The following is a 13970-nucleotide window of genomic DNA, read 5'->3' as shown; positions in this document are numbered from 1 at the left end:
TACCAGCAAGGCCAGCCTTCAGGAATCCTGAGTTCCAGCAACTGGGGGAAAGTAAAGTGTACCCTTGGTGAAAGAAGATCAGGTCTTAAGAGAACAGGGGTCACATATGTCCGTAGTCTGATTGATTGATTTGCATCCACAAGTGCTGAGGAAGCTCCTGTCATTGCAGTGTCACTCTTGATAATCTTTGATCAGCCATTGTAACTGGGAGAAGGGACCAAAGACTGGAGAAAGGCAAATGTCACTCCTGTCTTCAGCAAGGGCAAGAAGTAGGACCCATGGAATGCCTGGCTGGTCAGCCTCATGTGGGAAAGTGATGGAACATCTAATCATAAAACAGTTTGCAGGTACATGAAAGACAAGAAAATCCCGTAATGAATAGCGTGCTTCCCCTTCAGCAAGGGGAAGACATGCTTGGCCTGCTTGATAAATTTTTATCAAAAAGTGGCTGATCGGGTAGATGTGGGAAAAGCTGTGTATATTGTCTACCTAGATTTTGGCGAAGCTGTTGATGGTGTTTTCTGTAAGATCCTCATAAAGAAGCTTGCTGATGTGTGGGTTGACTGAGCAGGCAGGAGAGGCTGATGCACCAGGGGACTGTGCTCTCATGTAGAGGGACATTGACAGGCTGGAGAAATGGCCTGACATATCTACATGAAACAATGAAGTTTGGAAATTACCATATCCAGGACTGGTGGAACTTGTTCAATCTGTTTTATCAGTGCAAGGATTAAGCTAGCAAAAGGTACAATTTGAAAGTATGCCTTAGGGAGGAGGCATTTCATAGGCAACTGGGAGCTATCAAGTCAAGCTTAGGTATGAGGGGAGGGTCTTAGTTGTTTACTGTGCTGTGAAGAGGGTTAGAAATATTTTATCACAGATTATTTTAGTGAAACACAACCATTGAATGATTATATAAGTAGTTCCTTCTGGATAGCCGTTTCAGTGTTTTCATGTGGAAAATGTATACAAATGGGGCACAACTTGAAGTTATTATTTGATATTTCCATATAGTTTTCCATACTGAATTCTGCTAATCGCTATCCAACACATGTAGGTGCAGCCAACTGTCTCATATATAAAATGGGTAAAACTTCAGATAACTTCAAGTTCTACATTGCATTTACTCTGCTGTATGTTAAATTACTATATTTTTATAAATTTGCATATGCTTAATATTTCTTTTTTTTTTTTCCCTGCTCTACTAGATGCTGGTGACTACTCCAGAGAAATGGGATGTGGTGACAAGGAAAAGTGTTGGTGATGTAGCCCTCTCTCAGCTGGTAAAACTCTTGATTCTTGATGAAGTTCATCTACTGCATGAAGACAGAGGACCAGTACTTGAAAGTATAGTAGCACGTACTTTACGACAGGTAAGAGTGAAAAAATCCTTAAAATAATTTTGTTTTGGTCAAGAGTAGGTAGATGTCACTGTAAAAGGTAACATGCTTAGACAATTAAAGAGAAATGCTTAGGCAGTTTGCAATTTATTTTACAGCTGTTCTGTTTTAAAGCTGTGTATGAAGAATGGATTTTTTTGTCTTCTACTTTTCTTTCTGTGTTATAACAACTGTCAGATTCCTAAGATGCATAATTTATTATAGTTCTGTTCCTTATAATTTATTTGCCTAATTTATTCTACTGTACAAGTAACAAGAAAATTAAACATTTTTAAGCAAATAATAATCAGGCTAATGTTTTAACACAATCAGAATTGAAATTATTTTCTTGCCAGGAATGCTTATTTTCAATTAGCAGTTTTCCTAGTAGAATTTCTTTTTTTGTTTTAATTAAGAATAGTGTCTTAAATCAAGGTAAAACTTTCAGCACTGCTAGAAAAATACTACATAATTTTTAGTCTAGCATAAATGGTCCTTTTGTTTTTCTCTATGATTTAGTGATATTTTCTAAATACTGAGATTAGAAATTGAAAAAAGAAGAAAAGGGATTTTTTTCTTGAATCTTGTACAAAAGAAGAATTCGAAGTTAGGCAATAAATAAGGTTGGCGTCAATAGTGGGATGTGCTTCTACAAGTAAAGTAAAATATGGAATTTGAGAATGAATAAAAAGGAAGGATTTTGGAAAAATAAATAATGGGAAGAGGGAGGATTTGAGTGCATTTTTATTTTTTTTATGAAGAGCAAAACTCTATCCATACAAATAACCTGTAGCAAATTAAAATGAAATGAGTGTTTTTATGGCTCTATTTGTAGCATATTAAGTGTTTGAAGCATTTTAGTTTTCAAGATGCTTTTTTTCCTTGGTAAGGCTGCACTGACCTTGTTAAGGCTTTTTGAATCATCTGATTCCAACTCTGCTAAGAAGAGAATGAAATTAATGTCTGCTCTAATCTGGTACAGCAAGTGTAAAGTTCCTGCGTAAAGAACAATATAAGTAACAATTCTTTAGAAGAATCTAAGTTTAGAGTACCTCAAAGATGCTAAACTTGAGGTGTTTGATGTTATATTTTCTTTCTTAAATGGTTTTGATAACCTTGTTTTTCCTTAGGTGTCTTTATAGTAAGCCCTCTCAGGTTTTAGCTGTGATGATGATAATCATTTTAAGCCCTCTCAGGTTTTAGCTGTGATGATGATAATCATTTTCTTCACATCAGATTGCAAGATTTATTCATTTCTTAGTGTGAAATTTTGTGAGACTTGTAAGATAGGCTTCAGCTGTCCAAAACAGATGTTGAGAGCCATTTTATCCGTCCTACACTACTCAGCTTGGCATTCCATTTCTGCTTTGTTTGGACACAAATCTCCCTTAGATCCTTCCCTTTTGTGTCTGTCAAGCCTGTGTAGGTAACTTAGGGGACATAAAATCTGAGGCAATTATGGTTTGGGTGCTGAATCCTATCTATATGCATTTAATGTAATGCAGCAGTATCTTGCTTCAGCACTCATTTAAAAAATTAGCTCTTTTAAAAAAGGATGTTTTAATCTCCTAGGATTTCAAGGTTTGTTTTAACTACTGAGTTGGAATTTAATTCATCTGGAGCTGAAGCTACCCAGTTGTAACCCTTCCTTAAGGGAAACAGTTGGGAAATAAAGCAATATACAAGTTTTGAAACTGACCATCTCACCACCTTATTTATTCTAATTTGATAAGAAAGACAGTAATGGAGACCTATATGTATCTTTACAAGTAGGTACCTTAGGAGAGGGAAAATTTACAGTATAAAGGTACACTGAAAAAACTCACAGTTAAAAAGAAAGCAAAATTACTTGTAGAATTTTTTTGGAATTGTGCTGTAGAAAACAATTGCTGACAAAAATATTTCAAATGGCAAGCTTCCCAGAGAGCCCAGGGACAAAGAAACAGGAGATGTTTTGTACAATTGTTTTGGTTTTTTAATATGAAAACAAATAATAAGAGGATTACTTTTTTAAATTACACTGAAATGTTATACTTCAGCATCTGAGCTTGCAGGCATAGTTCTATGAAGTTTGCAGTATACATCCACAGCTATGAAGTTACTGGAACTTTTATGCAGTAAATAAAGAAAGATAACATAATGTGTCTGATTTCAGAAGAATTTGCCTGGAGTTTAGTGAAAATACTGTTATATATGCTCAAAGTGTAAAAAAAATCACACCTAATGCTTTAATATTACTTTGTGAGGAAAATAGATATATTGTTGCGTTTCCTTGGTTTTGTTCCTTGCCCATAATTCCATTTTATGTATTTTGATAGAAATTCATAAATGCCCCTGGAGCATGAAAAAAAGCCGGGATATTTAGCCCATCCCTGGAGAATGTCCTTCTGTCTTCAATGATTTCAATCTCCTCTCCAACCTCCCTGAAAGTAGTTATAGAACTTACTTTTCATTGATATCTATAGCAATATCATACTTGTTCAGTATTCATGCACACAGGAAGTAAGAGTAATTGTTCACTTCTTGAAAAACAAAAAATACCCCAAGGACAAAATTAATCTCAAATGTCCTTATGTCAATTACAGCACTGTTGTAGTTGCTGAAATCAATTACCCAATTTGTATACTGGTTTCAGACATCCAAAATATTGACTATTTTCTCTTCATGTGTAGTAGAGGGACAAGTAATTCAAAAGAAGCTCCATTGCAGAGCAGTAGTCACTAGATCAGAACTGGAGGCTGTAGTAACTGAGATCTGTTCTGGTAAATATCGTTGACATTTTCCCACTTTCTGTGCTGTCACTTTTGGCTCCTGCAGGAGACAGTGCATTCAAACAGTACAATTTTGATCTGACCTGAAACAGTCATTTCTTTTATCACTTCCACGATAAACCATGATAAATTTCTTGAATACTACTTCAGCCTTTTCCATAAATCACTAATAACAACTCTAATAATGCATGTACCTGTAGTTCCATCTGAATCATACTTGCCTAGCTTGTATATGATTGTCATGATTGCTGTGCAGGTCAGCATGTGCAGTGTAGTGCCTTTTATCTTTGCAGGGTTTGTTATCCTGTCTTAGAGACAAAGCATCTCTCTTGTTTTGTTGGAGGTATGAGGAATATTTTGATAAGATGGTGTACAACAGAAAAAAGAGACAGTGGATTGGGGTTTTGTCTTTTTAAGAATTAGTATTCATCTAGATACTTGGGCCTACAACTGTGCCAGAAAAGAATATTTTGAGATCTGTATTGATATGAGGTAAAAATACAGCTATCCAAATGCATTCTTAAAGCAGGAATATCCTGATGCATTCACAGGTCTGTCCTAATTTGTACCTCAAAATACTTGAATGATTGATGTAGTTTCCCCCAGATGAACACTGAGTCACACCACTTACTGTAAGACTTCAACACGCTCATTTTAACTTATGGCATTTTTTAGAATTAGGTTTTATTTAAACCTGGAAGGAGCATATATATTGGAATTGCTGACAGTTTTACTCATAGCAGAATGAAGGGCATATTTGTGCATGTTTGCACTTTTCAAATTTTAGAGAATGTTTTTGCAAGTGATTTAAATTGACTTTGCTAAACATTTTGGTGGGAAAATTGCTCTGAGCTCTGTTATATACTGTAGGTATAACATCAAACAACTTATTTGAATCCAATTTATAGCTTTGATGTTTAAAGTTTTAGTCCAGAGCATAATGCAGATGTAAAACTGAAATGCTTAAACTTTTTAATCAAACTTTCCACACTACTGTAATATACTAAGGTTATTAGCTTGAAAGAGAAAAATTTACAGTTTTTACAGGCCACTGAAGTATTTTGTTATAATTATTCAGAGATTTTGATTACTTCCTTGCTGCTTATGGGTATTTTTCACAAAAAAAGCATACTGAATATTATGCTTCAATTATACACAAGTTTTGATACCTGTTCTCAATATGTGAATGATAAATTAAATAAAATAAAATCCATGTGTGGGTTTATTAAAAACTCATTAAAAACTTTCCCAGATTTGGGGATACCAAAGCTGCCATCTTAGACAGACAAATATTGTTTCTCAGAACTGGCTCATTTTTCAAGTTAAAGTTTCAGTTGCTTTATGTCTTTCTATCAGATCAACAAATTTAGTATAGATGGGCTAACACAGCAGTACAAGGAATAGAGGAGATTCCTGGAAAACATTGATGGGAAAGGCCTCCTCCAGGCAATAGAGGACTCCACAAGCAGAGCTGCTGTGCTGCACCTTTTACTCATCAGGAAAGGAGGAGCTTGTTGGGGAAGTGAAGATCAAAGGCAGCTTTGACTGCAGTGGTCACAAGATGTTTGAGCTCTTCTTCCTCTGGAAATTCTCATATTTCCTTTCTGAGCTTTCTTTCCTCATGCTCCCCTATTTAAGGAGCTTTTCTCTTCAGTTATGATATAATTTTCTTTGGTTTTTCTTTGCATTTTCAATATCTGTAATGCCTTATTATTTCCTCTACCTATTTTTTTTCTGTCCCTTTTGTTCACTCTTTTACCTCTTACTAGAGATCATTGGCAAACAAGTTCAGATGTTTCTCACCCGAAGCCAAATGTCTAATTGTTATCAAATTAGGAATTTTTATGTGCTTAGAATCCCATTCTTGGCTTTGATAATTTGATCAGTTTAAAAAAAAGGTCAAGATTGATAGCTAATGACAAAAAACCAGCTGCTTAGATCTGTCTATCTTTTATCAGATGGTGACCCACTGTAGTTCCTATAAGGGTCTTTTTGGGACTAGAATGACCGTGGCATTTCATTGGGTTCTTCAGTTCTGTCTTAAGTGACTTCTGTTAGTCTTTTGTCTCTTTGATATTCCACATATAAACTAACCAAGTTACCTAGCATATTTTATTAAAGGATAAACCAAACAAGGTTACTGAAGCCTCCTGCAATAATTTATCCATTTCAAACTATAGTGTTGTGGGGCTTTTTTGTTACTGGACTTTCCTATATTCACAATTGTATTTGTAAAACATGTCAGCAGAACTGGATATAGATAAAACTTTTGTGTTCGTTTGGTTCTGGCAGATAGAGAGGTAGAGGTATTCCCTTCAATTATGCATTTCTATCCCTTTTATACCTTTAAGGACTGCATGTATTTAATTTGTTCACACATCTTCAGAGCTTGCATTCAGGTACTTGTTTGTTAAATCCTCAGACAAACTTCTTAATAGCTGCTGCAGGATTAGCTCATTGATACAGGAATGTTTCCTGAGAATAGTGTTTCATTTTGCAGCTATGGCCTGTTATAGAATGAGCTAAGTGAAAAGAAATTTAGTTTGAATGGGGCTATCAGCCTAGATTTATCTGTATGGCTGAGACACACATCAGTTATATTAATTCTGCCAATCACCTGCCTTTCTTGTCGCTAACACTCTCTGTTTTGTACTGCATATCATCAATAAAATTATTCAATAGTTGGGCTTAAAAAGCAATTAGAGGAATCCCTTTTTAATGGCTATTTTTTAATTATAAGTTCTTTGAAAATCTGTCAGTTCATCAGCTTGTGATACATTTAATACATGTTTTCTTGCTATTCTGTGATGCTATTTTTAGGCAGTATGTCGTGCAGCTGTATGTCTAAGGAGTCTTACATGAGTCTATCTTATCTTTTGTTGTGTAAAAAATTATTTTTTAAAAACTACTTATTTGAAACAAAACCTAATCTCCTTTGTTTGGAAAATAGTTATGTATCAGACATTTTGATTAATCTTCAGAAGCTTTTCTCTTACTGTGCATGGAAGGGATGTCAGGAAGTCATTCTGCATCTCGTTTTTTATTACTGATAGGTTACTGGTTTCCAATTTAGTGACACACCTGTGGAGTTTAAAATGTAATAGTGATTGTTGTACATTTTGTGGTGTTCCATATTATGGTAAAGCAGTGAAACTAATTTGTAGAAAGGTTCAGAGATATTTTTTGTTTCTTAGTTTAGGAAACAAAACAGTAAGCAGAGCATGAAAAGTCATTCTGTCAATCAGGAAAAACCGACACTGTGCCAGGTATAGAAATCTCTTAATAAATATATGCAAAATGTCATTTCTTAAAACAAAGTAATGCATTCCTAATATTTTGCTGAGGGAGAATAATATGGCTTCTAATGGTGCTTTCTGTGTGGTTACATTTTTTCAGTACCTCTAGATTTTAAAGTGTATTCTAAATGGAGGACTGAGATCACAGTATTTTCAGGGTTCATTGGATGCAGAGTAAAACTAATAAAATTACTTAACTAGAGGGTTGCCTAGTAACAAATGCATTCTGTGCAGAGTGAGTTGTAGATAACGTCCTATATAGAATCTTCAAAACTGTATTAGTAATTGCATTTTTACTATGTACTTAGGTTTTGCAATTTCACTGTTTTTTTCCATTTCTGTTCTTAAAACTAGACAACTGCACCTATGAGGACTTATTGACAATTTAACTCTTTCATTACTAGCAAACAACAAACAAATAAACACTGGTGAAGCATTCTAACAAACTTCCTGCTTAGTAATTTGGAAGCATTAATTTTTTTTTTTAATGTTCTGAGCCCAACTCAATTGTTTTTCCATTTCTTTTTCTCATTTTTTTTGGATCAAGAGCACAGATCCTGTGAGCCATTCTGTGGGTAGGATAGTATCCAACTAATAACTAATGTGAACCCATATATGTAGTACTTCAATATTACTACCACTGAATAGGGGACCTAATTTAAGGTTCATCTTCTTGCACATCTGCACTAAAAGCTAAGACATGCTTGTGTCTAATTTTCCGAGTATCTTGTCTGTAGTGTATATCTGAAGGGCATAAAGACTGACTGCAGAGGGTGTGTTGAACTGATCCTGGGTCATCTGAATATCAGATTAATTTCTAACCAGCAGACAATTCTTCAAAGATTAAAATGTGTAAACTTGTCTGCTGCGCTTAATTCTGTGCTCAAGTTGAACAATCAGAGGTACGATTTCCAGCTTGATTGTAATTCATTCTGTGAATGTGATATTTTAATATATGGAAATGGGAAGGCTGCCAAGATGACAAAGTTCAGGAAGAACTTTAGAAGTCAGATAAAAGAGTATCTCTATGCACACACTGTATGCTCTCAAGTGGTGGCTGTAATGCAACGATATGCAAATCTAAAAACCTACTAGAAGGAAATGATCCTGCTGTGATCAATTTACAGTCCAGAGAAGCACTTCCCATACCTGATCCTTTATCATTTACAGCGAAAACGCAGATGATGCTTGCGTGGAAATCGATACTGGGATAACTATCTCCTGATTATTTTCTCTGCATACATGGAATTTCATGGTGTGGTAATTGTGTTCTGTGAATGCTGTCAATTCTCCACATGCCATCAAGAATATTTCTGAATTAGATATACTAGTTAGACATGTCAATTAATATAGCAATGTCAGTTTTATTTCTCACTTCCAGTGTGACATCAAGCCAGTAAAACATAGTGAGGCTTTTAAAGAACCTGGTGTGCAAATACTGTGTCAGTTCAGGTTTGCATAGAAAGCCTCCTAAGTTTCAAATGGTGCTTATTATTTTACTGGGATAATTAAATACAAATAAAGAATGAAATATTAGAGGCTGAGTTTCAGTAGTGAAGAAAAGGCACTTAGCTGCCTACCACCACTTCCAATATGCAATGTAAACAGAAAATTTTGTCATCCTAATTGTGTTATCAGTAATTTCTGCTGCCATTTCAGGAAAAGGCTGTGGGTTCATGGTTTCTTGTATCTGAAGCTATAACCTCTAGTTGAGACTTCTAGGATCAAATAATAAGTGATCCACTAGTTGAAAAATACTAATTTTTGAATGATCTGTATTTACAAAAGACATCTGTACACTTTCAAGGTTTAGTGTTTTTAGAAGCACCTGAGAGAGTAAAAGATGTTAGTGCTTGCTCTTCAAGAGGAAGTCAGAAAAGTAGTCAAAAAATGTATGCAGAGAACTCTGTTATGAAAATGTGCTAGAATTCTATAAACCATTAAGGAAAATCAAGTTTCTATAGTGCTTGGATAGATGAATAATAGATACATAGTTGAAACTGAATTATAATCACAGAGAAAATGCAAAAAATAAATCGTGTTATGGTCGCATATTCAGGTAGTCTTGGTTTTTTGTTTTTTAAGTTTAGCAAAGTTGTAGTCGCTGCTGTTTTTATATTGCCATGTATAATTAAAAGAATAAAAGCCCTTGTTCTCTATCAGCATGCGATGATGTGCATAAACTAAACACATAGGTTTGAATTTGATCTGGACTTAAATAATTTGAAGGATTGTTATGATACATTTTTTATTTTAGTGTAATGTCCCTCTTTTTGTATCTTGATTATTTTATATATGTATATAAATTATTTATATTTTTGATGAGCAAATACAAAAGTAGATGGTAAAAAAATAAAGATTTTTTTGTTTTCATGGCCTCAAAAGAACTTAAGGAAGTGCATGGAATGATTAAAGTCTTATTAAGATGATTAGAGGGATGGAGTACCTTCCCCTTGGGAAAAGGTGGTGAGACCTGGGAGTGTTCAGCCTCGAGAAGCGAAGGCACCTGGGTCATCTTACTGCCTTTCAGTACCTGAGGGCACTTAAAGGTGAAGAGGGACTTTTGACAAGGGCATGTAGTGATAAGGCAAGGGGGAATGGCTTGAAACTAAGAGTAGGTTGTGTTTGGATATTAGGAAGATGTTCTTGACTGTGAAGGTGGTGAGGCATTGGAATAAGTTTCCCAGAGATGTGGATGTCCTATCTCTTGAAGTGCTGGAGCTCTGAACAACCTGGTCTAGTGGAAGGGGTTTAAAAATGTGCTCTAAATATGTTAGTAGTCTTAATTACTTGCTTGTGTAAACTGTCAGCTTCAGTTGTCATGTGGAGTGTTAATTCAGGGTTTTCAGAAAGACCTTTAGCTCCAGGGTCACCTGCCAGGTCAGTGGCATTAAGTGGCTTCTTTGTTTTACTAAAGTTTTGAAAGTGGCAGCTCTCAGGAAATTGTAACTGTTCTCTAGGCACTGTTGTTATTTTAAAATAAATCTTTGAAAAAACATCTTACATTTAATTGCTGTAAAAATACATATGTCCATGGTTATTAAGCAATATTCTTCTTAATTGTTTAAATACTTTAAATACTTTAAATGCTTTCTTGCCTTCAAATGGAAGCAAGCATACTTTCAAACTAGTGCTTTCAGGCTCTTAGGAGATTTGAAAAAAAAAATATTGTTATTGAATTTAGCAAAATCAAGTAATGTTTTCCAGATGGGAGCTCAGTTACACTTTAAGATTGCTGTACTTATTAGGCAATTGTGAACAATCTACAGGGTACATATATCAGCAAGTGGTAATTGTGCTTACAGCTCCAAGCTTAAAAACAGAGCGTATAAGCAGTGAGTGAATGAAAAGCTTTGCACCACAGATGCCCAGGTGTTGGCTGCAGTGTGGGGTGGCTGCAGTGTGGCTGTGGGGAGGGATGGCTGGGGCTCAGTGAGCCACATGTGGCCACTTACAGTGTGCTCCAAGCAGCCAGAGGGGTGGCACCTCTGGTAAAGCATGGTTCACAAAGGGTAAAAACAGTGTGCAGCCATTGGGAGGGAAAAAAAAAAACCAACATGAGAAACAGCCCTGCAGACACTAAGGTCGGTGCAGAAGGATGTGATACTCCATGGGACCATGCCAAAACCAGAAAAACCCAAACAGACAAAGGAGGAAACAACTCACCCTGCAAACCTCCCCCACCTCTCAAAAAAGCCCCAAACCTCAAACACCTCAAATCTGTGTGCTTGATGATGAGTGTAGCCCTTAGGTGATCACATAATCCAGCCACAAAAAGTTGTGTAAGAAGTGAGAAAACTTCCTTGCGCTCTTGAACACTGCTTTTGTTCCCTGGAGATGGAAGACTTCAGAAAATGAAATCTTATTTGTCCTAGTTTGCATTTACGTATCATATTTTATTGTACATGGAGGTTTCCTTTGGAAAACTGCTCTTGTGCAAGTGCAGAATTGGTCTGCAGCTTTTCTGTGTCATTTAGTTGTTTGCAGCCACAGTTTTAGTGTCCAGAATTTTGCCCTAGAACATGTCTGTTACCAGGCAATGTAGTGGTTTACTTGGTCTGCTCATTGTCTGTGGTGTTTGAGTCCGTGGTTCATTTTGAGATTTCGTTTAATATTTTGGTGTGCTTCCTATTCTTCAGGTCTGGGTTATGGTGTGGTATTATTTTGTCTTCCTTGAGAATGCTCTCCATTTAGTTTTTAATCATCTATTTTGAAAACTTTTAATTTAACTGTTTTAATTGCATTCCTTTAACTTGAACTCAAAACAGGTGGGTAAATCAAAATCTAAGCCTCATATTTTTTGAATAGGATTTAGCCAGGTGGAATTTACCAGCCTTACTCATCTTGAGACATTCACCCATTTGAGACTAGTTGAGAATGTTATATATGGCTTCAGTTACAGTGTCTAAAAAGACTTTATAATAAAATTACTGTGAACTCTGGTTTTAAATAATTATGCTAGTTGTGAGCCAGCCTACGCAGCTCCTAATGTTCCAGAAGGAAATGGGAAAATTTTTGTGTACTTTGTTCATTCAGGTCTTCTGTGTGCTTTCATTCCTTTTGAAAATTACCTGAAAATACATATAATATGCAGGCTCTTGTATGGAACAGAACATTAAGTTGTAAAGCACAATTTCTGTCCCTTCCCTTATTAAATGGGAAGGCGTGTAAACCAAACATTTGAGGAATTAAAGATTTTTAAAAAGAAGAAATTAGAATAAAATGCCAGTTACAGAGAACTAGAATACATTGTCTAAGAGAGTAGTGGAAGCAAAAACCTAAGACGGAGGAGTGGCACAAATTAAGTTCCTTTTTCTTTCCAGAACAGTGGTCTGATGTGGAGTAAGGAAGAAAAGACACCAAATCATGTGTCACAGTTTTGCTTATCAATTGGACTTCTTAACAAAGCCAGTTTTCTACTATTGTTCCTCTATGTCATTTAATGACTAGCTCACCTTTTGGAGGGCAAAAGTACAATAAAATGGAAAGATGAATAAGCAAGATTTGATGGAATTGCAGAATGAACCGGTTTCTTCAATGCAGGATAATCACCAACTCACATGTATTGTTCACCTTTTGTGGGAAATGTTATCTGTTTCTTTCACATTAATGTTTTATAAGGGATGCTTTAAAACTCTGTGCTTGATTCCTTGGCTTACAACACTTGGAAAATTTACAGGTTTTCTGATTTTTTTAAATAGGTTGAATCTACACAAAGCATGATTAGGATTTTGGGCCTTTCAGCTACATTACCCAATTATCTTGATGTTGCTACATTTCTACATGTCAATCCCTACATTGGATTATTCTACTTTGATGGCCGTTTCCGACCTGTACCTCTGGGACAAACCTTCATAGGGATCAAGACAACCAATAAGGTAAGGAATTGTGAAGAAAGGGTTGCTGTTTGTGGTCTCTCTTTGATCATGCTTCACGCATGTATGTGTATGGGCCACTTGTTTATTTTACTACATATTTTCTTTTGTATAAAGATATACATAATTGAGAGGTGCTTTAAGAATCTTCTTTCTTCAGTTTGCCATATTTGCAAGCAGGCCTTGTTGCAGTTGTATAGAAAGTTATTTAACTTTGCATTACCTCTTCTTCACTTGCTAAATTTTGCTTGGTGAAGAAGAAATTTTGCTTGGTGAAGAAGAGAAATCATCACCTTCAACTGCAGAGTCACATTAGCAGCTGATTATTCTGCCTCTTTCATTTCAGGTTTCCATGTGATGCATCTTGTTTGGCTGTAAGGGTCGTGAGGAGTGCTATTAGAAAAATAATAATTTTTTTAATCGAGATATATATATATATATATATATATATATGTAAATTTGTAAACACAACATGCATTAATACTAAAGTTACTGATGACAACCTTATCATGCTAAGCCATTAATTATCATATGTACATACTTGATAGAAACTGTATTTAAAGTAATCCCTAAATAAGCTTCTTTACTCTTTGTGCTATTGCCCATTTCGGGAAGCATTAAGACAATCGTCAGGTATAATATTCTTATTAAAAATCGTTAGTGCAGTGACACTTGACGTGTAAATTGTAGTTCTTTAAATACAGACACTTTATGCAAACACTTTACATAGATTTCCCATGCTTCTCATTATCTTATAATTAAAGTTTATGTAGTTAAACTTTTCAAAAAATATTGTTCACATGTGATTTAAATTAATAGAAATCAAGACATTTTCAATCAAAAGTTAATTTCGTGGCTTAATCAATCATAGCATTTTATTTAGTTTTTGTAAAAATGGACATTGCCTTTCTTACTAGGTTATTTCAGTAGTCATTCCATCTGCAGTGCAGGAGAGGAATTTATTTTACAACTGTGGGGATATGTTTCAAATCTATATGCATAAGACTAATTTACCATATGGTGCTTACCATTATTTGCATATTTTAGTCTTCATTAATTGCTTTTAATACCTTCGCTCTTACTTGCTGTTACTTTCAATTCATCTTTCACTGCTACTTGATTCTAATATTTAGTTTATCTTCGCTATAT

General features: G+C 35.2%; 1 protein-coding gene across 1 annotated transcript in view; it reads left to right on the top strand.

The window, feature by feature from the left end:
- ASCC3 (activating signal cointegrator 1 complex subunit 3) overlaps window positions 1-13970 on the top strand; it is a 251047-nt gene that overhangs the window by 92285 nt on the left and 144792 nt on the right. The window contains exons 11-12 of the mRNA XM_054279359.1: window positions 1209-1373; window positions 12648-12824. Of these exons, the coding sequence (XP_054135334.1) occupies window positions 1209-1373; window positions 12648-12824 (342 nt within the window). The remainder of the gene's footprint in view (window positions 1-1208; window positions 1374-12647; window positions 12825-13970) is intronic.

Source organism: Melozone crissalis, unplaced genomic scaffold (genome assembly GCF_028551555.1).
Source record: "Melozone crissalis strain CALT ecotype California unplaced genomic scaffold, PUWL_Pcris_2 ptg000027l_1, whole genome shotgun sequence".
NCBI lineage: Eukaryota > Metazoa > Chordata > Aves > Passeriformes > Passerellidae > Melozone > Melozone crissalis.
Note: the sequence above shows the minus strand (reverse complement) of the source record. Positions and strands in the feature narration are given on the sequence as shown.